Source organism: Rhea pennata, chromosome 1, assembly GCF_028389875.1.
Source record: "Rhea pennata isolate bPtePen1 chromosome 1, bPtePen1.pri, whole genome shotgun sequence".
Taxonomy (NCBI): domain Eukaryota; kingdom Metazoa; phylum Chordata; class Aves; order Rheiformes; family Rheidae; genus Rhea; species Rhea pennata.
Window position 1 is genome coordinate 15,579,025 of NC_084663.1, and position 25,711 is coordinate 15,604,735.

Here is a 25,711-nt window from a genome sequence, read left to right on the forward strand (position 1 = left end):
CCCCTGGGTCTGGCGGCGGCGGCCGCGGCCACAGGCGCTCATACACGTGTCCTTACGGCTCTTGTTTACTATCGGCCGAGCGCCGCGCAGAGCATCCTGGGGGCTGTTGTCTTATCGCGTCCAAGTTGGAAGGCAGCGGCGGTAGCAGACACTACAGCTCCCAGAATGCCTCCGTGGGAGGGAGCGGAGGCCTTGGCCAATCCGAGAGCTGTCTTGGGGTGATTGACGTGAAGCGCGGTGCAATCAGGTGTGCAGCAGAGTCAAAACATGTCCGCCCTCTGGGCGGATTCCTGATGGGCAGGCCACAAGGCCAATAGGAAGCAGCGGTGGCTTGAGCCACGTCGTTCTCGGCCATTCGGCGACTGAGTACCGAGGGGAGCGGGCGGGACTCCGCGTGGGGAGGAGGCGGGGGGGGAAGCCGAGGGGAATTTGGTAATGGCGACGGGTTTGGTAAGTGCAACAAAGTTTAGAGCTGCCGCTTGCGAGGGGCTGCGAGCCCCCCGCGCGGGACGGACGGCCCGTGCTCGGCCGGAGGGGGGCGGCGGCGGCGGGCCGAGCCGAGGAGACGGTTGGGTCCTGGCTGCCGGCGGCCGCCGAGCGTTGTTTACTGCTCCCCTTCGCTCACCGGCCGCGCGGAGCCGGCGCCGTCCCGCACTGCCAGGCTGCGAACTCGCGGGGCTGTGCTGCGGCGCCGCCGCCCCTTCGAGCGCTTCAGCTGCGGCGCCGGACAGCGGATGCCGGACAAGGCGCTTCCCCCTCCCCCCCCCTCCCCTTCCAGGGGAGCCGCCGGGCTGGCGGAGCGAGGGCGCTCTGCGCTGCCCCGCGGGGTGCCGCGGCGGGGCAGGGGCTCGGCGAGCCGGGGGCGAAGCGGGGCGACCTCGCGGCAGGCAGGCGGGCGGGCGGCGGGGCTGGCGGCGCCGCGGCGGGAGGGTAACGACGGGCGGCGCGGGGGCGGCGGTGCAGGGCGGGTAGGGGGCGCCCCCCGCCGCTGCCCCCCTCCCGCCCGCGCCGCTGCCCCCCCCGCGCCGCGGCGGCTGTTACGCAGTTCTGAATGAATGGGGCCTTGCGCGCATGCGCGGTGCCGGCCAGAAGTTTATAAACAAGGGCAGCGTCCAGGCGGGGATCACGTGACGGGGTGGGGGGGCAGCGCGCGGCGGGGGGAGGGGAGGGGAGGGGCAGCGCGCGGCGCGGCGGGGGAGGGGAGGGGAGGGGAGGGGGCGGTGCGCGGCGCGGCGGGAGGAGGGGAGGGGGCGGCGCGGCGGGGCGCCCGCGGGCCGCGTCCCCGCGCGCCTCCAGCAGCAGTCGGAAATGGCTCCTTGCTGGAGCTGAGGCGCGGTGGATTTATCGGCGTGGGGCGTTTACGTGGAGCGAGGAGACCAGCGTTTCCTCCGTGCTCGCGGTGGCGTGCGCAGGGCTCTCCTCGCGAGGCTGGCGGCGCGCAGCGGAATGAATCATCCTCGGCCCTCCGAGGCCGCGCTTGCGCTGCAAAGTTTTCTGGCCCGGCTGCGCTGGTCAGGGATGCGGAGAGAGGATCCCTGATCAAAGCAGCCGTGCCAGGAAGAGTCCCTGGTGTAGATCCGGTCTGGCCAGTATGTTGTGTTTTGCTTGGGGAAGCTGTTCTCCGTGCGCAGCTCCATCCAGTAAACTGCTCCAGGCATAAACCTTGCCTGGGACTTGAGCAGTAGGTTGGGGGAAGGAGGGCAGATGCCGAAAGGAAAACCGCGCGGAGCACTTCCACCCAAGCACTCCAGCCCCGTGCGGTTTGAGTGGGTGTCGCCCAGTTGCTGCCAAACCCCTTCTCAGCCCCAGCCTTTTAGAAGGATCAATTTAAGCTCTCTATTAAAAATGGGCAGAATATGGTCTAGCCAGAAAGCTCTTTGTTAATGTTGCCAATTTTTTACATAGGACAGGTCAACTTATTTTGAAATGTAAATTCATGAGTAGATTCCTTTAGCCTCTACAAAAAAGTGGCAGTAATTATAGCCCTGGTTGCATACTTCTAGAAAACATATTTCACAACAGTTTTTGAACATGAAATTGAATTAAAAAGGAAAAAGACTGTACAAGCTAATTAACATCTATTCCCTTAATGTTCCAAAACATAGACAGGCAAGGGACAAGATGAGAAGCATATGATGTCCAAAGCAGGCTTTAATTTAGCAGAATAAAAAAAAAAAAAAAAAAAAAAAAGAAAAGGAAAATTGAGCTTGGGCACATTTTCTTTTTTGATTTCCTTTTAATTCATTTGTTAAAAAGTTTTTTACTTTTGCATCTGAATGACTTTGGTTTAGAGAAATTCTGGTGACTGGTAAGCACAAATCACTTCTCAGATGAAACAAGTCTCTTTCCTGTCTAGACTAGCACCCTGTATCTGTATCTTGTCTCTGATCTTCAATGTATTAGGTATACCAGGACAGGGACTTCCAGATCCTGGCAATGGGAGGAAGGAAGGAGAGGGTAACATTCCCAAAATAAGTTGCCTTGCTCATTTTAGTAGGAAGATTAGAAAGGAAGAAGGGAAAAAATGGAGGGGAGGGGAAGCAGAAGGGGAAAAGAAAGAAAGGGCACAAACAAGCCAGAAAAACAAGGAGTGGCTTTTCAGAGTGAAATAGTTGAAGATAATCATCAAGGTCTTGACCTATACTATTGAGACCTGTTTTTTCTTTTTTTTCTTTCTTTCTTTTTTTCTTTCTTTTTTTTTTTTTTAATGTTAACAAATGACTGGCCTTTCTTCTCTTTTGGTATTCTTTATTCTTGCTGTCCCTAGTGGATGATAGAGGAATAAACTTCATTGAAGATGGTTCTTAGAGGTAAAATACAAATACCATTGATGTTTATTTGACTGTATGTTCTCGTTTCTCTTTCTTCTCCTCACTCCATCTCAGTAAAATTCAGAGTTGCACCATTTTGACTTCTATACTGGTGAGATTTGAGTAGTATTTTTTTTTTATGTTTAGAATGCCTCTTTAAATGAGGCTTTTACTTAAGAGGTTAAGCAATGAGAAGATTAGAAATTTTCTGAGAGGTCCTTGATAGCTCACAAACTGTCCATGATACCAGTGTGATTATTTGGAGTAGTACATTCAGTTGTTTTCTGAAGTCAGACTTAAATTTTCTTGTGTACTTCTGAAATTTCCAAAGGGTCCTATTAACTATACTATAAAGGTTCAGGTTGGTCAGACTGCTTTTGCTAAGCCCAGTATGTAGCCCAAAGGATTACATCTGAATTGTACTGTACATAGGACAAGGTGCAAAATGAATGAAATGAATTTGTAGGATGAGTAAAAACGTAGAAATTGTTAATGTTAGCTGTATATATACAATACTTTTAAAACAATTGTGTATTAAAATGTAGCTATTTTGTTCATAATTGCTACCACACAGCTTTTTATCTACGGGGCCTTTCAGGATGCTAGGCTTACTGCTCCATATGTAATTATTAGACTGTTTTTAGCTATTGTCTTTCTCTACTGTGGATAACAGCAGCATTACTGGATGTGCATGTGGTAGACTTAGAAGATTTTCTTTACTATTAAACTGTCTTCTTTTATAAGAGATTTGTGGTTACTTTTTCGGTGATACTTCATGAAAGCGGAAACTAATCACATTATGGTAGCTTTAATTAATCATCATCTGAAAAAACAGTAGATAACTGAATTACTAAAGACTGGATAACCTTGTTTTCCAGTTTCTAGAGAGGGTGGTTGTGTAGAATAATCACACAGTTGTCTGACTGTTGAAGTTAATTTAAAATATGAGTTTTAGTTTACATGTTACAGCACAGAGATTTGGGGAGATGAAACTGCAGCAAAATCTAGTCTTTCTTTCCTTTTGCAACATAATTAACAGTATTAGTATTTAAAAACAGTTGAGAATGTGGCTGAAATTAGTAAGAGACAGGAAGGGCAATGAGAAGGCTTCTGCAGGTATGCCAGTAATAATAGGATGACCAGAGAAAATGTGGATCTGATGCTTAGTGATGTAAGAGACCTAGTGACAAAAGATTGAGGACATCCTCCTTGCTTTGGTCTTTACTTGCAAGGCCTGTGCTTGGATGTCTAAAGTCCCTGAACATGGTGGCAGAGTTGGAAGGAGTAAAGTATTTCTCTAGCTGTGGTAGTGGATGATCAAGTTAGGGACACAGACGAGTCCGGAGGACTGGCTGGGATGTGTCTGCGGGAGCTGGCTGATGTCATTGTGAGTATAGTCTCTGAATGTATGAAAGTGTGGCTTTTGGGATGGGGCAGGGTCCCAATAACTGGAAAAAGGGAAATGTCACACATCCTCTTCAGGACAGAGGATATGGGGAAACTAGAGGCAGGTCAGCCTAACCCTAGCCTTCAGGAAGATTATGGAGCAAATCCTCCTGAAAGACACATCCAGGCATTTGTAGGACAAGAAGTGACTGGGAACAGCCAGCATAGATTTACTGAAGGCAAATCATATGCGACCTATCTGATTGCCTTCTGTGATGAGATGAGTGACTGAGTGGACAAAGTACCACTTTACCTTTACTGTAGCAAGGCTTTTGACATGGCCTCCTGTAGTACATTTGTGACTGGGCTGGAGAGCAATGGACTACATGGGTGGACTACAACAACATCGGTGGAAAATTAGCTGGGCTCAGAGGGTGGTCAGATGTTCAAAGTCCAACTTTGGGTGGTTATGAAGGGCTGATCCTGTTCAGTATCCTCATTAGTGACTTGGATGAAGGACAGAATGCAACCTCAGCAAGCTTGTGATAGCAAATTGGTAGGGGGTAGTCAACACACTGGAGCATAGGCCTACTATTCAGTGGGATCTTGACAGCTTGGAGAAGCGGTTTGACAGAAGTCTCAGTCTTGCACCTTCGGCATAGTGATGCCATAAAACAGTACGAGCTAGAACAGATTGGCTAGAAAGCAGCTTTGCAGAGAAGGACCCTCATGGACAAAGGTTGAAGATAAGTCAGCAGCATTCCCTTGTGGTAAAAAGACCAATGTATTGGCTAGACTGTAATCAGTAGGTCAAGCGTCTATTTTTGTATATACATTTTTTTTAAAAAACCTCTGTCTCTTTAAAGTCAGATACTTTGGAACATCCTAACATGGTGTGGGAAGTGAAGACAAATCAAATGCCTAATGCTGTTCAGAAACTCCTTTTGGTAGTGGACAAGAGAACTTCAGGGATGAATGAGTCACTGGAGTTGCTGAAATGTAATGAAAACCTGCCATCTTCTCCTGGATATGCATCCTGTGATGAGCACATGGAACTTGGTAAATAACCTGACTGCTTCAGATGCAGCCGAATTCTGAAGCTGATACAATTGTAACTTTCTTATAGTGAAGTTACTGGAAGCTGACTGAATGAGATTACTTGTGTTTAACTTGGGTAAAACAGGGAATATGACAGTGAATAGTGACATCTGAAAGTCTCAGTTTACAGTCAGTTTTCCTTATAACTCATTTCCAGTTCTGATGTCTTGACTTGTTGACATAAATATGTTCGTTGAGCAAAAAGCTACAAGTTTCTTCTCCTGATCTCCAAAGTTTTGTTTGGCCCAGGAATAACAAACAGAAAGCTCTGGAGCTCCTCCTGCAGGGGAATTCTGCTATTGGATCAACTCCAAATAGAGATTTTGAGAAAGAGGAATGCTTAACGTCAGTTCTTGCATATTGGAGAAAAAGAGCATATACATTATTAAGTATTGATGTAATCAATGAAATATTAACACATTGAATTGAATGTATAAAGTAATTAAGATCAATGGTACTTAGTTACACAAGAGTATATAATATTCTTCTGTTAACAAGCTGGCCACTGGACTCTCTTTTGCTATCCTGTGTAATGTATAAAATGTGTAGATTGTTGGTTGTAGTTCACACCCACCAGGATGTATACCTAGCTTTCATGACTTGTGAAGTACTTAATTCCGGTTTAGTGGTGGAAACATGGAAAGCTTTGCCCTATACAGCCTCTGATTTTGGAAGTTTTTAGTGGCATACATGGTGTGCCAGATGATTTTAGTTGCCTTTTATTGAATCTGCTGCTATTACAGTAAAGCAGATTACTACCTTTACAGAATTCTGCAGTACAATTTTGTGTTAACTATTCAGTCTAGCAAAAAATAATAAAATAATAATAATAATAATAATAATAATAAAAGAATGTTATCAGATTGTGGGTTTTCTTCTAGAGTTCCTTGATACTTTTTGTTAAAATGCCTATATGAATGAATAATAGATTAGCGTTTTGGTCATTTTTATGACCATTTTGAAAATATTATGAACAGGATTTATGAAATGTTGGTAATTGTGCTATAAGAAAAAAAAAGTTACTTTGTTCAGGTTACTGCTTGATTTTCTATTCAAGAGATTGTTTGTCAAGTATAATTTAACAGTGGTATAATTACGGTAATTTATGTATTTGTTTGTAGATGATCTTCCTGAACTACAGGCTGTGCAGACAGATTCTACTCCACCTGCACTTTTTCAGCTTAATGCAGATGTTTCACATCAAGAATGTTCAAGGCCTTCATGGAACCAACATACCTCAAACAGCAATTCAGAAAGTGTTTATTCGTGTGAGAATGGGGTGAACTGGTTGACAGAATTGGCAAATATAGCCACAAGTCCTCAGAGTCCTTTGATGCAGTGCTCTTTTTATAACAGGTACTGACTTCCATTTCATTTTTTTAGCTCTAGGATGTATAACATCTTCAGAAACATTTCCTTTGCTCTCCAAGCTGTCTAAATTTGAACTGGAGACCTGTTTTTGATTGTCATCTTCCTGTATAGTAACTTTATTCTTTTTGCAGAAGATTGCGCAGAGCCTGTTGCAAACTTTTTAATTGCCAGCCAGGAATGAGGTTGAACAATTTAAGGGCATTCCTTAACCACAGGAAGCTCAGAAACTACAGGCATTTACCTGGTGTGCAGCAGTATAGGAAAAGTTCTGATGAATTTGTTACGCTAAGCTCTATATTCACTAATGCACAGACTTCAGAATTTTTTAAAAGAGCTATTTGGAAATTTAATGCAATGTACTATTTATTGATGCTGTTTCAGATGTGTGATCTGCAAATTCCATAAGGCTGTAAGAAGCAGTGTGGGATCTTGAATTTTCTTGGCTTCACCTTTTATTTGGAGCTTTGGTCTTTGGTTATGATAAAAAAAAAAATGCAGTAGTGTTAACAGTAATGCAATGCTTGCAATTTAATCATTGTGACAGAGCAGGTATCCATACACAAGTCAGGGTACTCTTAAGAATGGGGTGCTAACTTAAAGATGTTTGTAAAAACTCAAGCATTATGCCAGTGAGGTGCTGACAGGGAAGTACCGTCATTTGGGTGGAATATAGAAGCTATGCAGCAATTATGCTAAATACTCCCTTTGCCTGAGCTTGTACCCTTTAGTCATCGCATTTGAATATTGATGTGTGGGAAGTTTAGTTGGTATTTGGCTCACAGAGACAGAAATATTTGTTCAAATTAAATTTTTCATACCTAAGTTGAAAACTACCTTGATTGTCTCCTCTTTTTCTTCAGACTACAGTGTGGATACAGCTTCAATGTCTTTGCACACTGTAAGTCATCTGCAATGAACATTCAGTTGCACCTACAGAATATCTGCTTCCTTTGAGTGAAACGAGTTTAATATGAGTTTGATAATTCAGATACAGACGAGCATAATTTTCTGTGTACATTCAGAATGTGGATGCAAGCAGGATATGCACAAATGATTGTGAATTTAAATTTCAAATGTTAAAGATCACTAAACCAAAACAGTTTAGAGTAATGTTAGCTAAATATTTCATTTCCCTAATCTGAGATGCTTTAAAATTACTTTGCTTTGTAGATCATCTCCTGTTCACATAATCGCCACAAGCAAAAGTTTACATTCCTATGCACGTCCTCCACCAGGATCCTCAAAGAATGATCCTAATTTCTCCAAGAATGATTTGGATGAAACACCAGTTAGACATGAAAGGGTGAGTTGTCCTGAGATGTCTCTGACATAAATAAAGAAGCAAGAGTAATGGATTAAGCTTTTCAAATAGAGAGACTGGTTAAAAAAAAATGCAGTTGTTTATTTTTAATACCATTTGTATTGAAGCTAGATTTTTTTATTACCTTTCTTTTTACCAAACACAATGAGCTTGTTGTGTTACATGATACAGATAGCCCACACTATAAAGAGATCCCATTCTAAAAATACTTTGCTTCTCCTGCATTACCTTCTACAGCAAGGATTTAAAATTGTATTAATTGCTTTTTGCTATCTTGAAAAGGAAATAAGGAACCATCTCCTTTTAGATGTACGAAAATTGTCAGTCTCGTTTCTCCTTTTTCTGTAATTAATTTGTTCCCAAACATGATTTGTTAAAAATGTTGAGTCTCTCCCAGTGGTTTATGTAGAACAGAATTGACCTGATGCCTTTTCTATTTATTTGACCACAGAATAACATGTGCTTTGAGTAGTTCTTGTTCATAGCTACAGTGGAGTGATACACACACACACACACACACACACACACACATATAATACACACACTATATACAATAGTAATACTGTATGCTATATATATATAAAATATTATATACTATATATAGTAAATACTATATAGTATATTTAAGCCTAAGGTGATCTGTTCATAGAGGGCCAAATGAATCTCAGATAAAGGATGAAACATAAGAATTTCAGGATAGCACATATCAAAGAGAGGACAGAAAATACTTGATTCACATTTTCTGAATTCCTTGAATCTTGTCCTCATTTTGTATTCCTATTTGAACTTAATGCAGCGATGTGACTCAGATGCGGATTTGAGAATGTGCCTAAAATATATATAAGACCAGCCCTAAAACCTTATATTCAAATACCTACACCATTTTGTTTTTGTTTTTGTTTTTGTTTTTTTAATAGGCTAACAGTGAATCAGAATCTGGCATTTTCTGCATGTCATCACTTTCAGATGATGATGATTTAGGATGGTGCCATTCTTGGCCGTCAACTGTTTGGCACTGTTTTTTAAAAGGTAAAAAAGCATGCGTTGCTGAATAAGTATTTTGACTTTTCTTTATTTGTAACGGAGCCTTTTTCACACTACATTGATCCATTTTTCTTTTTCCTTCAAAAAATCTATTAGGCTCACGTTTATGTTTTCATAAAGGACGCAATAAAGAATGGCAGGACGTTGAAGATTTTGCAAGATCTGAAAGCCATGGAAATGAGGAAAATCTCCCAGTGGGTGCTTACAAGGTAGCTGTTAGTTCTAATAAATTCATTTCAACAGCTGTAGCAAAATACTTAGTTTGTAATGTTATCTCTCTGCCTTTATATACTGTCTCAAGGGGTTTTATAGAAGACAGATTTATACTGAACCTGTCTAATGCTGATCACATTTGAGTATTTTGTCATAAAGCAATTGAACTAAATGCATTTAGGCATGCTTTGAATGTTGTGTACTCTTTACTAATTTACAGAGAAGGCACTTAAAATTTTGGTGTTCTTTAATGCACCATAAGATGATGAAGATACATTTGCAGTATACACAGGTTTATGCTTTTCTGAGGGGAAAAATTCTGAATTGCCTGTGTGTTCTCAGGGCTATGGTTCTGATGGTTTGAAGTTGATATCTCATGAAGAAAGCGTTTCCTTTGGTGAGTCAGTGCTGAAGCTGACTTTTGATCCTGGCACAGTGGAAGATGGCTTGCTTACTGTAGAGTGCAGACTTGATCATCCTTTCTATGTTAAAAACAAAGGTATGAAATTACTACAAGTACAATGTACTTGGTTTTCTGTACTCAAAGAAAGTAATTGCAAGTCTTACTGCCATCCTGTGTTGCTCAAGAAATTGATAAAAGCAGTGTTGTAGAATCCATTGACTGACTTCGCAAAGAAAAACAGAATTTGAAAGAACAAAACTGTAAAAGTAATAAATAGTTCATGTGTCTTGGAGGAAGATTAGGTCAAATAATGTAAATGGAGAACAGGAAAACAAACTGGGGGGAGAAAGGAAAGCTGCAAATAAGAAAGGTTTTTCTCACTTACTAAATGTAGAAATTTGGATGATGAAGAGTTCCAGTTTTCGATTTTTTTTTTTGATAGAGTGAGATTCTACTTGAGATAAAAATTAACTATTTGTAAGAATTCCCTAAGTAAGTGTTTCTGATTTTTATTTTGGGTGAAAGAAAGTATATATCAGAACATTTTTATAATGTGATTCCATTTAGATCTATAGGATTGCTCCAGTTAAGAACTAGAGAGATTGTCTGGCCGTTTGTCTAATTTAACTCTTTACCACTTCAGGTTGGTCATCTTTTTATCCAAGCTTGACTGTGGTACAGCATGGCATTCCATGCTGTGAAATGCATCTTGGAGATCTGTGTCTACCTCCTGGACACCCTGATGCCATTAACTTTGATGATTCAGGTGTTTTTGATACATTTAAAAGGTAATTTTTGGATAAAGTGGCCTCAGCAGTTTTCACATTTGATGAGTAGACATCTTAAGTCTACAAGAATTTAAAATATATGTAGAGCAAAGAGAGAATACTTCTGGGGTGATACAAGACGAATGAGAGGGAAAATGGAGACTGAGTATCAGGAGAGTGTGTAGTAGTGTCCTCTGCTATACTGTGAAGTAAGACTTCAGAATGAAGTAATTTCTCAGCCCCTATTTATGGTAGTTTAAAACAGATTAGATAAAGCAGTAAAGAATATATTACCTGCAAAAATTCTTTAGGTAAAATGAGTTAGATTTGAATGTTCTAATACAGTTTTCCCACAATATAACATGTTCACTAGCTATTAATGTACGCTTAATGTGCAGCTAGGGTTCTGCTATTTTGTTACTCTCTTCCAATATAACAGACATATCTAACTTCAAGGTCTGATTAACTTTGAAGTTTGCCTGGCTGTCAGCAAGAGGTTAGACCATAGAGCCTTCAGAGTTTGAGCCCAACCTGAATTGTTCTAATACTCTAAGAAAGGAAATAGCATTACTCCTAAGACTTTTTATGTACTCTTTGGAGGCTTATAGGTTAAGCAGAACCTTTTCCTATGATCTTAACTCCTCTTTGGCATTTGATTTCAGTCAGTGACTCTCTGTTATTTTTTACTGTAGAAAAAAATAATTTGAAATGCTGTTTGAACTTCAAGTCCTAAGTGTTCTTGTATGTTTTCAGTAGAGAGTGATAGAGAGTGAGTTCAAACTGCTTGTCCTCACACATTTGCTGTCTGGGGCTTTTTCTGCTTATTTGCTCGTATTCTGAACTTCATCTGTAGAGCGCTGATAACATGTTTACATGTTACTGAAGAAATTGGATTTGTGGCACCTTATTCATCCTGCATCACAGTGGAACACTTTGTGGACAATTAAATTCCTTGTCCCTCTTTTGGACAGTGGACAGGAAAACACTGAGAAAGGAGTGTGCAGCAACAGCAATTGGTCATAGGACATAAGAATTTAAAAACAAAACACTGTTGCTGTTTTATCGGAGGGAGATTAGGAAAGGTGTTGGACTATTGGAGAACAGAGAAGTTCTTTCTCATCATGTTGTGAACTGGCCTGCAAAGTTGTCAACATAATCCCTTCTTTGTTGCTCTTCACTTTTCCAAGGGAGTGGATTTTGGAGATAGCCCTTCAGTCGCTGCCCTTGCTCTGGGTTCTACCCAAAGAAAGGGATTGCTTGTGCAGATGGGAGCTGGGCTACTGTTCACAGTATGTCCTTGCTAGTATTTCCATTTTATTTCAGAAAACAGCCTAAACCTTTATTTTTTGGTAGAAGCCATGTAACCAGAGCCACATTCAGCAGTGAGAGAGAGGAGCCTTTGAGTGATACAGATTTTGTGTTTATTTTGTGGTATTAATTTAGTGTTTTAAATATATTATTGAATGGCACCTTTGAAAGCATGCTTTCCCCACATACCATACATAGGAATACAGCACTGTCATTCTGCACACAGCTAGTATTCCTGAGAATACAGAATACAGAATTTCTTCTGTACTGCTTCCTATTAGAGGTTTGTTGATGTTGTTGTTAGTCAGCAAGAAATTGTGAGGGTTGATAGTGTTTGGAGGTCTAAACTGTATGGAAACAACTGATGTGAGCTGTTGAAATACTTTGAAGTATGGAGGAATTACCACATTTTTGTCACTAGAGGGCAGACATTTGTCAGCTTTGAACTCAGTAGTATTCAATATTGTGGGTCTATAATGTGTTAACATGTGTTAATGTCAGTGAAAGGTTCAGCGCTAAAAGCATTTTTATTTCACTGCCTAGAGCAGCTATTTGTACTTGAGTGTATGTAGTATTACTTAATAGAATGGTTTCATATTTGTTATTAGCATATATTTGCAAGCGTACTGAACATTTATACTCCCCAGATTAGTTATCATTTTCAGTACCTATCATTCACTGATGCAATTTGGATTTTGGTAAGGACAGGAGCAAAAAGAAGCTTATTTCAAAAGAAGGTAAAATTTGAAGACTGTGTATAATAATTGATACACAGTTGGGGATTTGATAGTATACTTGTAAAGTTGCAATCCACTGCCATATTGAAATAACTATTAGTTCCTCTACCAGATTTTTTTTTCTTACTGACATCTGCATCAAGCACAAATTCATTATGTCACATGGAAGATACCAGAAAGTTAGTACAGATTAAGAGTGGAACAACTGTTTAGGTATTGTACACGAAAAATACTTGATTCATTTTCTGATATGTCTTTTTCTTGTAGTTATGATTTTACACCAATGGATTCCTCTGCAGTTTATGTGCTAAGCAGCATGGCTCGCCAGCGTCGCGCTTCTCTGTCTTGTGGAGGATCGAACAATCAGGATGCTGAGAGATCAGAATGCAGTAAAAACTGTGCATCTACAGCATCATCACATCTTTCCTCCAATTCTTTGTACAACAAAGCTGGCAAAAGCCACAGCTCAGGGACTGCAAGTACTGTGAGTGCCACTTCTCCAAACAAGTGCAAAAGACCAATGAATGCCTTCATGCTTTTTGCCAAAAAATACAGAGTTGAATACACTCAGATGTATCCAGGGAAAGACAACAGGTAATGGTATAAAATTCTAATTTTGATCTCACTGTTGAGCTAGCAGAATATACATGTCCCATTTTAAAACCTAGAGTGGACTAAATTTTGCATTTGAAATAACCAGTTTGAAAGATACTTTAAATATTTACCATAGTCAGTAATTTGACACACACAAGCTATTTTTGGCAGACATCTGAGAAGGCATTTGGGTAAAGCAAGTGAAATATGTATATATGTGCCCAGGCAGAGTCACAAATACACAACAATGTTTGTTTACACCAATGAGAAATGTTAATGGAAAAAAAAAATACCAGGTTCTCCGCTCACGTGTAGTACTGGGAAAAGGGGAACTTCTTGTTCTTGATAGCCAAGCCATGATTATGTTTTGATATAATCCTGTAAATTGTTCAGTGCAGTTACTATCCTTTTCCTCAGTTTTCACATTTTACTAAAAATAGGGTTCTGATTGTTAGGATGTTTGAAAGATCTAAATCCAAACAACAATGAAGTGTTGCCAGATTTTTCTTGTCCTAAAGGTAGTACTAAACAATCTGCTGAAACTTGCAGGAAGAGCTAAATGGCTGTGTGTTTGGGGGGAGGGTTCTTTGTTGGTTTACTTTTACTCCTGTTTTTATAGACGTGCACATCCATGTCCTTTTTTTTAAATATAGACACCCATGATGTGTATTTTAAATAATCTTAAAATTTCATACCAATTGTGCATCTGTAGATATAAACTGAAGGGCATGAACAGACACTCATTTTGTATATAATGTTATGGATGTAACATTATGAAAGGAAAACTGTTGCCATAAAAATCACATTGTCACATAATAATTCTAGTACTAAATCTGGCAAAAGTTAAAAGTGACAGGACTTTGAAGGGGTTTTGGCTGTTACTTAACGTTCTGGTTGGGAGGCTTTAAACAGTGTTAAGAAATTAAATCCTACCATACAAATAACCCATCCCTAAATGCCATCTGGTCTTCTGTGTCATGGCAATGATGTTCTGCAATGTTTATAGTAATTTCAGTGAAGCAAATCTGCTGTTTTCAAATTCACTGTAACTACCAATGAAAAATAAGAAAGTGAACTGGGAAAGTTTATGATGGTTGTATTTTTAATTTAAAATGCTGATTTCAAATGGTTGCAATATACCGGAGCTGCAGCTGGATGGACGTCCAAAGCGTTTGAGTATGTTGAATGAAAGTGGCAACAGAACAAGTTAAAAATAAGTTTTAGAGTATAGTGTTCCTTGTACCGTTTGAAAGATGGTGCTTTTCAACACAGTTTCTTGCCATCTCTAAAATACAATGCAGAATAAACCATACATGTTGGTGATAATGGATTTTACAGGCATTTCCCTGCTGTTGCTTAAGTGTTGCTGAGGAGTTCATTAATTTGCATATTTTTAAAGTGTAAGATACGTAGTTTTCAGATCACAGAGTAGATCTTACGGTTGGTTATGTTTAGGACCCAGTTCTGTATCCTTGAGTTCTTATGTTTGTTACAGTCACTTTATTTTGTTTATGCATACAAGAAAAGACAGAACTTGAGGTATTCTGAGTTAAACTGTCTCCATTCTGAGAAAAAGCAGACATCAGAAGGTGAAGCCATGCCAAAAAGCATGAGCTTTAAACATCCAAAATGCAAGTCCACACTAACATGGTTCTTTTAAGTATTGTAGACCCCTGGGGCCATACTTCAGAGACTTCTACTGGTGTTAAAGCAACACTAGCTTCTTTTCCAGGTGTTCTTACTGTAGCCATAGTTGGACTTTATCCTGCCTTTAGAAAGACTTGAATAATTCGAGTAGTACAGACTTTAAAGGTAAAGAAACTTGCATGAACTATAATGGCATTTATTAATAATGGTTGTACAGGTGCATGTGGTTACTCAGAGTGAACTTCAGGTGTTCTCAAATACTGTTTTACAATTTGTTTCTTTATGAATTTGCTGTAATACAAGTGGTTGTGTCCTCCAGTCTATTGCTAAAATGTTTTCAGTATCCTATTAGTATTTGAAGAGGACAGGGCAGTGTACAGAGCACTCTGAAGTTCTCGTGACATGAAATGGCACACAAGGCAGTAGTGCAGTTGGGTCAGGTTTTTCTCACTCATTTCTGGTCAGCAGAATTAGGTCTTTGTCGAGTTATGTTAGAGAAATTTCTCTGTATTTTCAGTCTCAGGTTTCCACCTAGGAGTATTTCCTTTGAGGAGTGAAGCTTTTGTCTCTGTACCAGATTTTTGAAACTTTGAAAACACAGATCCTGTACTTAGTTTCAGTGCCTTAGTGCAGTTTTGTCTCCGGAGATAAAATCTTTTTTATGTTTTAAATACAAAGATTTCAGAAGCTGCTTTTTTATTTGGAAATGCAATAGTGTTTTCAGCAGTCTGTCTGGGTCACAGTGTTCTCTGGGGGTAGGAGTGCATGAGTACAAAATAGCGACAGAAAAGGAAAGGTTTCTGGTGCTGTTGATATGCCTCTGGGTAATGCCAAAATGTACAGAAGATACACTAATTAAACTGGAGTGTGTTTACTTCTAATGATAGACCAAAGATACTGATTCTTAATTTGGAAAGAAAAACAGAAAATCCATTGCCAAAAAGGCAGACTGTGCACATGGATTTGCTCTTGATGGGATTTGGCTGCATCTAGAGGAGTTTGCTCTGAGGAGTCACCAGAGCATTTGACAGTACAGGCTTAATGGCAGCCTCAGTGGAGTTCTCACTGTGCTCCATGAATGCTCGGTAGCTCATAAAAGCCTCATTGGTACTATAGAGTCTTTCAGGATTAAAATCCATTTTCTTATTGGTATGGAGCAGAACAGCCTTCTTCACAGTTGCCATATGTGAAGTGCTTTGGAAATGCTTGATGACACTGTGATCTTCTTGATTATGTTAGAAAGTCTATGAATAGCTTTACAGCCTACAAGGAGCTTTTCAAATGTGAAATATCAAAAAGTACTTAGTTCTAAACACCTCTTTCTTAAAGGACTGGTAATAAAACTTTCATCATTGTAACCATGGTCATTGATCAAACAGATGTTTGAAGATTTTATTCTGCAAAAGGATGGAGTTAGGTTTTATGTTAATATTGACCCAACATTTGAGACTGATATGGTGTGATAGCATGGGGAAATATTGTCCAAAGATCATGAAGTTTATAAGGAGCAGGAAAAACAAGTCACATTCAGCTTCTGGAAATAACAATAGGGAAATAATGATAGAACAAAGAGTTCCTCTTTGCATAGGAATATTTGCATAGGAACTTAGCAGTGCATTCTGCCCACCCTTGTTCCCTCCTGCACATTAAAGGTGGAGAAAGCTACTTGCATCTATTCAATGGACATGGAGATTTGCAGTTAATCAGATCTTTGTTAGGCTGGTACATGAATGGTTTGGTAAATAATCTCATTATACAAAAGCAGAGCAAAACAAATGTAAATTACCATGTAGTAGTTTGCACTAGGCTGCTTTTTAACATCTCTGTTTCCCTAGCTTACGCAAGTTGCAGTGCATTCAGAGGTGCACCCTTTGAAAGGTTGGAACTTGCAGCGACTCATGCTTAGTTAACGCATCCCAGCTGTTGTTTAACTGGTAGAGGAGGTATGAGAAGATAATCAGAAACATGATTGCTTAAAAAAGATTCCTTAAAAAGATACAGTTGATTTCTTCTATGTGTATGTGCTTTTTCATGGTTAACTTGCATGTTTTTTAAAGTGTTAAAATAAAAAAGGAAAATTAAAGAATTTCTTTAAAAAATATCCTTTCCTGACCATTCTGTAAACATTTATCTTGCAGAGCCATAAGTGTGATACTTGGTGACAGGTGGAAGAAAATGAAAAATGAAGAAAGACGGATGTACACGCTAGAAGCCAAGGCCTTGGCAGAAGAACAGAAACGTTTAAATCCTGACTGTTGGAAACGAAAAAGAACAAATTCTGTATGTTTTGTCAAAAGATTTTTCTCATTATATAGTTGAATGTGTTCATGTGGAAGCTACAGTGTTTCCTTTTTTTTTGTTCAGAATTTACTCTGCTAACATATTTCTTACATTAGCCCAAATTATTTTTATTTCCCTGTGTCCTGTAATGTGCTTTTGGACAGTTGCAGGGGACAGATCCAGAAGAAGGTTTGTCCCTAGATATTTTGGGGAGTTTCCATGAATTCTGTTAATCTGAAAGTGAGTATGCTTGCGTAATACAGAAGGGCATCATGCTTTTTGTTTTTCAATTTAGGAATAAACTTAAGTTTATAAGGTTATTCCTAAATTGAAATCTGTTCATTTCCCCAAAAATCACTAAAGCTTTCACAGATTTCTTTTCTGATGCGAGTCTGTCATTTTTCTTCAGTAAAACCTTTATTTCTTTACCCTTTCATAAGCTTTTTTGTTGTTAATTTATATGTGTATATACAGAGCTATGTAGGGAACAAATTTAATATTTCTTTCTCTAATCCTTTTCATTTATTGCTATGTGTTAATTGTAAAACATACAGTAGGCAACACTGCTGTGAGGAAGTAAGTTGTTTTCCACTTTGTAGGAGGCCATCAATTTAAGAGTCTGAAGCAGCATATTAGTAGGTGGTGAATGTATTAGGTAAAATAAAAGCTTTCAGCTAATGGATCTCATAATGATAACATCAAAAAAGGGACATTCTGCCAGCCTACATGTTAAACCAGAAGCGTATGTTGGAAGAAAAGGTCCAGTAGGTGCACAGAATGCTGTGTGCTCTCGTCAGCTGTTTTATGTCGAGTAAGGAGACTGTTTGATGTGGACTTGACAAGCTTAACACTTGATCCTCAAACTGTCAGCTTGGGACTTCAGCTTTGAGTGTAAATGAGGTTATTTTTCTCCAGGGCATATGCACATGTGTTAAGGCTGAACAAGAAATGCTCTAGGACTAAGTTGCTTCATTTCTTATTGCCATAATACATACTTAGCACTGAGCTTTCAGTCCCTGAGCTGCAAAAGTCTTCACCAAATCCCAGCTGCCAGGAACAAGCTGTTTTCCTGTTCAGTGTATCATTCTACATGTTGCACTGTATCCTATTTTAATAAACAGTGACATTTCCTGTTAGATTATTGTTGTGGTTTTAGTTAAAATAATTCCATTTATTAATTCTGTTTTTACACTGCTGCAGTCCTGGGCATTGGGTTGTGAGCTCTGGAGTCCCATCTGAGGTTTGAGTTCATGGGTGCTTAAGAGATAAATAATCATATGTAGAGATCAAGTTCAGTTCACACGGGCACCTGTGAACTTCAGAGAGCTCGGGGGGGAGGGGGGGTGTCTGTGTCTGTACAACTGAAAGCAACATTTGGCTTGGCCTTAGTAAGAAGGATGGCTTTCTTATACTAACTTATAGTTGGATTTTCCCTGTTTCTTAAGGTATTCAGGCCAGGATAATAGTATCTGTACACCTTACTATGTTGCAGCAGGAGGAAAGACACTGTTCAATTGTATTTCAGAGAACTAGGAATTCCATTCACAGCTTAGCTAGCTTTTCAAATAATGATGATTGGCTCCAGGCTTTGCCAAAGTAGTCTAGATGGTCTTTTGATGACCTAGGGATAAAATTGTTTTCTGTGTTTTAGAATGTCTTTGGTTTTCTTCTGCATAATTAACCAACAATTTAAAATATTTGTGGCTTTCAAAGCAAGTTTTTTCTATATTTAAGATTATGTCTGTGTTCCTCTTTGAGTTGTTACTGCTAACATGTTTTCCTCTTCTCTTTTCTCAGGGCTCACAACAGCATTAAGCTAGAATTTTCGTGTTAACTCTGTATTTACAAAATGGCTTTTGCTTGATGGCAAGAAGATGCAAGATCAAGGTCTTACTATTTGTTGTGAATTTCTGTGACCATCATTGGCACCATCAAGTCGGAAGTGATTAAATATGAGTGCAGATTTGCTTTTTACAATAGAACATTAAGTAAGCTAAAACTATCAACATGTTAAACCAAATTGCCTTATTTCTCTTCCAAACTTCATATATGTTATCAGGTAATATAGGCTTGAAAATGGATATCCTGTGGTGCTAAAGTACTTTAGAAAGAGGCGAAGGAGATATGTATAAATGTTTATTTTTAAAAGAAAATGTACAAAAAGGGGGAATTTTAAAGTATGTAACAGCTGTTTATACATTGATTCTTATTGCTGATTAATATGTATTGCACGACCATGTTACTAATTACAATTCTGGGATCTGGGATTTTCTGAAATGGCAAGATGTAGTGTTACCAAACTATAGCTTCCCAGTCTGCCCAGTTGCCAACCAGTTACCAGACCGTGTGGTAAATGGAGAGTGTGGTGTAATGTAGCACAGGAGCTGCTTCTTGGATTGCCACATATAAAATTTGTATCCACAAGTGAGATATTTTTGCACCAGCTGGCAACAGTGAGAGTTGTTACTTCCAATGGAAACAATAGCCAGGCCAGGATGAATTGAATAAATAGCATTATCTCAAGAAAAATGGTGCTTTTGATACTGTCACCATCATAGTTTTAACTTTGTGTTTTGTCTTTGCCACATATTCTAGGATGATATTTTATTTTGCCATAAGACATCTTTATGGTGGGGGCAAACTTTGCACTTAACTATATGTGCAACACTTGCACTTTACTTTTATTTCCTTCCAACTGCCGAAAATTAGAGCAGATGCATTAGAAGTACAATTGCTTTTGCTGTGAACTTTTTCAATCATGGCTTTTCATGTTACTAAACAGCTGTTTATGTTTTTGTTTTTGTTTTTTAAGAATCACAACTGTAAATTTCAGTTCCTGACACGTCTACATGATGTTGCCCCTAAGATTTTTGCACATTATATTCTTGTATATTATTTCAAATAAATTCATTAAAATGTGGTGTAGTGTATTTTATAAACTACAGAAGACTAATGATTAAGTCAGTCCTGCATACATGAGGAAGGTCTGCATGGAAGTTTTTATATGAGCCCATACTAAATTTGTAGAATATCTTAAACCAAGTAGAGCTGCTAAATGTATTTTGATGCTTTGTATTTAGGAGGTTACTGAAGAATTTTAAATGGTGAATTCAGGATTGGATAGTGGATGTTCTTTATTATACTTTAAGCAAAAAGAAAAAACTGAAATCAATATGAATTATTTCAAGCAATGCAATGCTATAGAAACTCATTTACATTTGTAAATATTTTTTGTGTGTTAAAATGCATAGTGTTTTTTTTAGATAGAAAATGATAATTCTAGCATTTTGAAAGTACCTTTTCCTGAATAAGGCTAAAATGTATTCAACTCAAACTGCCCCTGTCAGAAGAGAGCTACTTCTGCATATGAGCTATTTGATTCTAATTCTTACACCTTTCTAAATGCAGAAAGAGTGCCAGAGAATGATTAATTTTTATTAGCTGTACAGCGCACAAAAATTTTACAATTTCATTATAATTTGTGTAAAATAAGTTCCTGTGATGAGAACATGAAGTGAGTGATACTAAAAATCTCATAGACAAGTAGGTAACCACATACCATTGTAAAGCTTATGTATGCAGAAATAATTTACATTAACCCTAACTATGAGGAACGAAAGCAGCACAACTGCATTGCTGTCTGACCTTTGTCTGAGGAGTTGTCCTGAAACTTTCACTGAAGAGTAGACACTGCTTTTTGCAGCAGTTGAACCATTATGGGATAGACTGGTGCAAACTCCTTTCCTTCTTTAGTTCTCACTGATTGAACGTAAGCTTCCAGTGCACCTCTAAAGAAATAAAGAGAAATAGCTAAAACAACAAAATAAATAGTGTACAAGTGTTGTAAGTTCAGGAATTGAAACTGAAACTAATCAAACACTTTCTTTCCCTACAACAGACTTTGCCTTAGATGATTTTAACGTGCCTCTATGGAAGGAAGCGGGGAAGAAAGAGCTACATAATTGTTTCATGATCTCGCTTTCCTTTCTTGCATGTTTTGAGGAGTGAACAAGTTAACATTTAAATAATCAGCAGCAGCACGTTGCAGATGGCTTGAAATGACAGCTCTGACGCACAAACTCAGGCACGTTGCTGTACTGGTAACCTTTAGAAATGAAAAGAATAGACTCCAGCTGCTGCAGACACTGAGAGTACAACTTGCAAAAAGAAAACTGGGGCACTGGTGAACAACTGAGATGCCTTTAGGTGATTTCCTGGTCAAGTCTTTTGAACTACTGTTCTTTGGAAATACTGTTCTGTACCATGAGACATTGTATATGTGTGTTTGTACATCTCTGCTGTGTTCTTCTGACACATTGTCGTAGGATCGCATACACAAATAGTAAGTAAGTAAGTAGTCTTGTGTGACTTACACAAATACAGAGATTTCAAAGCTAAAAGGGGCTACTGTGAAGCATAATCTAAATAATTCCAGTAAACAGTTAAACAGCAATCAAGACCTGAAATTTTATTAATTAGCCCAAGTTAGTTAGTTTTGCCGTATTTTAATATGGCCTAGTAACTGAGGATTTCTTAACCCTTTACCCCCTGCCCCCATTTTTTCTTTTTTCCTATTTCTTCATGTAATAGATACAATGAACTTGGAGGAGGGGCATCTTTAAAACCCCTTGTTTATGTTATTTTTTTGTTGGTGCTGTTTATAGAAAAATTGGGACAGTTTTAGGAAAACTAACCACCTCTTTCAAGGGGTGACTAAGATGCTGAGTGGTGTGTAGCTGTTCCTCTTCTGTTTGGTGGCAGCAGCAGCACTAACAGAGACCACAGCAGACCTTGCCAGTGGTGCCCAGGACCCTCCTGGGCAGCAGCTGCTCCCGCTCCTAAGGCCTGAGCAGTGCTGATGACCTCAGCAGTGCTGGAGTGCCTCAGGTTTTATTCATATTCTGCATTCTTTTATGAAAGTACTGGACCAGCTGCTGCCTCATGAGCAAGGTGCACGTTTGCTTTGCTGCTGGGGGATCAGCTGGGTTTTTGATCCTGTGATGGGAGGAAGGTTGGTGGTTGTCAGGGACAAGCTGGGGCTGAAAGGAGAGGGTAATGGTGAGCTGCAGGCTCTCTGGGCTACGCGCATAGCCCACAGCAAGTGTAGGATCATGCATGCAAGCAAGACCTAACTGCTGAGATACTGTGGGCTGGGGCAAGGGGGCCATAGCTATGGTTATGTTAAGTGCTGCTTCTGATGGACAAGCTAGAGGTGAAATACAACAGCCTGCAAAAAAAAAAAAAAAAAAGAAGAGTTCAGGGAACTGAGGCAGAGCTGACAGCCCATTCGTTCCTGCTGGCAGCTAAAGAGGTAAGTATGTAGGTATTTAATTATCCAAGGCTTAAGAAAATTGGAAACACTCAAGAGTGAGGCTCATAAGCCTGTGTTCAATGAAAAAAAGAAAAAAAAAAGTCTCTGCAGGTAGATGATGACTACAGCGAGATGAAAGGCACAGATCCCGGCGGGATCCTCTAGCCGTTACAGGCGGCTACACAGGAGCATGGCAAACCTGGCAAGCCAGAAGGCGCAGGGTCATAATATACTTTGCTGCCTGAGAATAAAGCTATTACTAAACCAACAGGGAACTTGAACTTCTTGAATGAAAAACTAAAACCCATTTGTGTCAGAACTGTGCCAGAAATCTCTAGCAAACTTCATTTAATATTAGGTGGGAGATGCGCTTGATGCCAGAAGCTTGTACTTGGCTTGCTGGAGCGATGCGGATGGTCAGTTTTGGGTTCTGAGAAGCTAGTGACAGTGATGAGGGCCTGTCCTGGCAGGCTGATCCCAGGCTGCATGGGCTTCTGCCCACATGTGCCATCCCACATCAGAGCCAGGCAGTGTTTTGTGAACCTCCCTGCCGCCTCCAACAGAAGGAGTTGGCTGTGTGCATGCACAGACGCGTACACGTCTGCAGCCGGACTACGGCTGTCACCTTACCCAGCCTGACAGGCGGAGAGTGAAGTGTTCAGCTGTGCAGCCAAGAAGCCCGAGGCAGCTTTTCCACTGAACGTAAGAGGGAAATGAAACCGCTGGGGCACAAGGCGATGCCTCCCCTCCTGGCAGTCCTGCATCTCCCTGCTGGCACTGACAGCTGGAATTCAGATTTGCTGAAGCACAGGGCAAAATGCCCAAGACTGAGACGATGAAAAAGGAAGATGAGACTACTGGAGAGAGAGTTAAGAGGTTTCCGAAGAATACAGTGATTGAGCAAAGAAACAAATCCTCTTGCTGTCCTGGATGCATGTGAAAAATCTTTCCAATTTTAGTAGCAATTTACTAGTGAGTTCCTGCTAAGGGTCCACCCCAGGAACCAATGCACTCTGAGCAGTCACTTTTGTGGGGTTTTTTTTGCACATCACCAACAACTGGAAGGGAACAAGTTGACCCCCCCCCCCCCCCCCCCCCCGCCCAGTCAGAAAGCCAGGGAAAGGTTATTTTATTCTCCAACATGTTACCTAGCCCAAATAAAACTGATTTTTGGGACTTGATCAGCTCCCTGAAAAATGCCACCTCTCTTCCCACTGGTCTCTGGGGAACAGCACAGGGTTAGAGGGAGACAACAAGCAGCAAACTCTGCTAGCTGCAGCTAGCAAACTGCTTCAGGTGCAGTTTCACCTTGCTCCTAGAACACACCTTTAGCACGACTGACTGGGGAGAGATTGGTCATGTCTTTAGGTCATTTTTAAATCCCAAGAGAACAAAAAAAGAGACTAGGGGAAAGGGAGGTGCAGAGAAGAGCAGGTTAACTGAGCTTTGGAAATGATCTGGCTTCTTGCAGCAATGAGGGGCACATGCAGAGCCCCAAAGGAGCTGACCGAGCAGCAGGTGAGAGGTGGGGACGGGGAGGCTCACGGATCACATCAAAGCAAACAGAGACACTTCATGAGAGTCAGATTTTTCCATGGATAGAGGAAGGAGTCATTAAACACATTAATTTTAATTACCTTCTGCAAAAGATAGTCCCTTATATTAAAATACAGCTGAGAAATGCCTGTGACAATTTTCTTCACTATAATCGACACCCCTTCCGCTCACCAGTCTCCCTGTCTTTTCCTCCATACACTCCCCAGACTTGGTTGGTCACAAATACACTTTGCATGAAAAGGAAAAAATAAAAAGTACTTTTGTTTTTTACCCTAAAAGCAGCTCCCAAGACCAGTCAGTGCCAACGGTAATCCTGAGGCAGGTTATCCCCATCGGACCAAACAAGGGACTAAAGTGCTCTTTGCCATCAGGCTTTACTCAGTGCTAAGAACCACCTGGGCTGACACTATTAGAGTCCTGCTGTCCCACCATTTCAGAAGAATCTGATTTAACTGGCAAAATCCCCTCCATCGTTGGCAGCTGCCATGACCACAGGACTCCAAAAGCAGCTGAAAGGAGCTCCGTGAATTGTTTCGTGGTGGTTGCTCAGGCCTCAGAATCGCCATCAGACCATTTGGTGGCACTACTCCTTCCCCAGCAAAGTGACCCATGGTGACAGAAGCTGATCCTTCTCAAATGTCTTCTGCTGTGCTTTCTCTTTTACTGTGGCCTTGCTCCCTTCATTTTGAAGAGACATAATCAAAAACGCCATCAACATCACCAGTCTGTGAATGTCTTTTAGCTAAATCTTTCTTTTCCCCTCAGAAGACAACCAGTAGTTACTACTCCACTAACGCTACTATGAGAATTCTCATTTTCCTAAAACAGACCATATACAGTTCCACATTAAATAACTAAGACAAAAGCCTTCTCAGTAGTCTAAGACTAAATACATTCACTATTTCTCCATGTTTGCATCTTCAATAAAAGTATTTAAATATTAAATAAAAGTATTTAAATGCTTTAAAGGTGATGATTGTTAAAATGCAAAGTAATAACTTGACATGAGACCACAAACCTTAAAAGTTTGGTTCTTTCAAGTCAGTAAGAGTTTTGCTAGTGGTGAAATCCACGACAAGGCATGGTGAGCACCAACCTTCACCAAATTTAACATTTATGTCAGGTTCTTTCAACTTGTCAGCCTTCAATTTTGAAGGTTATTATTTTACAAATCCCACAACATCCTCCATCAGTGGGGATTTTACTGTAATCCTGATGGGAACAACTGATGGGAACTGCCAAAGTAAAGGAATGAGCAAGTCACAGAGAAACATCCACAGGCTGGAGAGAGAACATGGGTCCTTCTCCAGGGCAGGGCTAGCCCAGGGGGACTACCTGCTCCAGGCACCCACGGGAGGCCCGGCAGCAGTCTGCCTGCCACGTGGGCAGGCACAGAAAAGCAGCAGGGAGAAAGGGTATTTGGAGACCGGAGGGAAAGAGCACGGTTGCTTCAGAAGTGCAACGGAGGGATGGGTTGTGAGAGAGAACAGCAGGAATGATTGTAAGGTTGATTTAATTTCCGAACCGCATTTGGGATGGGAACTTTGCTCCTTTGAAGGCAGTTCTGTAATTTAAGGGTGGGATTTGGGCACTATGACATACGGAAACACAGACAGTGCAGGAAGCTGCTTAGGGCAAAACAACAGGATTGCTGGAACGCGCTGCCACGTTTTAGCTCAGGCTGACCAAAAGCAAAGCTGTGCAACCTTAAACAATATTGCTGCTGTGACATCTACATGACAGCAACTTCTTTCGGGCAATATACCAATTTAATAGCTATGTTAACACTTGAAATGCAGATACCGTAATGATATTTTTGTAAGCTTTACTGGTCCTAGCTAAAACCAGCTTTTGTAAACTACTC

At 40.3% G+C, this 25,711-nt stretch overlaps 2 protein-coding genes across 5 annotated transcripts in view; one reads left to right on the plus strand and one right to left on the minus strand.

The window, feature by feature from the left end:
* Nucleotides 1-418: 418 nt before the first annotated feature.
* HBP1 (HMG-box transcription factor 1) lies at nucleotides 419-24,800 on the plus strand. Of its 4 annotated transcripts, XR_009959214.1 has the most exons (13): nucleotides 3,981-4,197; nucleotides 5,063-5,255; nucleotides 6,416-6,650; nucleotides 7,836-7,968; nucleotides 8,904-9,015; nucleotides 9,127-9,239; nucleotides 9,586-9,742; nucleotides 10,290-10,434; nucleotides 12,726-13,052; nucleotides 16,838-16,979; nucleotides 18,777-19,038; nucleotides 20,878-21,321; nucleotides 23,762-24,800. XR_009959214.1 is itself a non-coding variant. In XM_062582258.1 (11 exons), exons 1-11 carry the CDS (start codon nucleotides 436-438, stop codon nucleotides 18,792-18,794), a joined length of 1,590 nt encoding a protein of 529 aa, XP_062438242.1. In that variant the 5' UTR covers nucleotides 419-435; the 3' UTR covers nucleotides 18,795-19,900. The 4 variants fall into 4 exon arrangements, 3 of the variants coding, with proteins under 3 accessions (XP_062438242.1, XP_062438227.1, XP_062438251.1); XM_062582258.1 differs by lacking the exons at nucleotides 3,981-4,197; nucleotides 20,878-21,321; nucleotides 23,762-24,800 and adding an exon at nucleotides 419-450 and having other exon boundaries at nucleotides 18,777-19,900; XM_062582243.1 differs by lacking the exons at nucleotides 20,878-21,321; nucleotides 23,762-24,800 and having other exon boundaries at nucleotides 18,777-19,900.
* COG5 (component of oligomeric golgi complex 5) overlaps nucleotides 19,103-25,711 on the minus strand; it is a 187,849-nt gene continuing 181,240 nt past the window's right edge. The window contains exon 22 of the mRNA XM_062582231.1: nucleotides 19,103-20,767. Within this exon, the coding sequence (XP_062438215.1) occupies nucleotides 20,653-20,767 (115 nt within the window). The 3' untranslated portion in view covers nucleotides 19,103-20,652. The remainder of the gene's footprint in view (nucleotides 20,768-25,711) is intronic.

Excerpts from the sequence above, each read along its gene's own strand:
- HBP1 (XM_062582243.1), top strand. The coding sequence starts at position 4,168 with ATGTGTCTGCGGGAGCTGGCTGATGTCATT. Across the intron at positions 7,969-8,903 it reads CACCAGTTAGACATGAAAGG|GCTAACAGTGAATCAGAATC; the intron begins GTGAGTTGTCCT and ends TTTTTTTAATAG. Across the intron at positions 9,240-9,585 it reads TCCCAGTGGGTGCTTACAAG|GGCTATGGTTCTGATGGTTT; the intron begins GTAGCTGTTAGT and ends GTGTGTTCTCAG.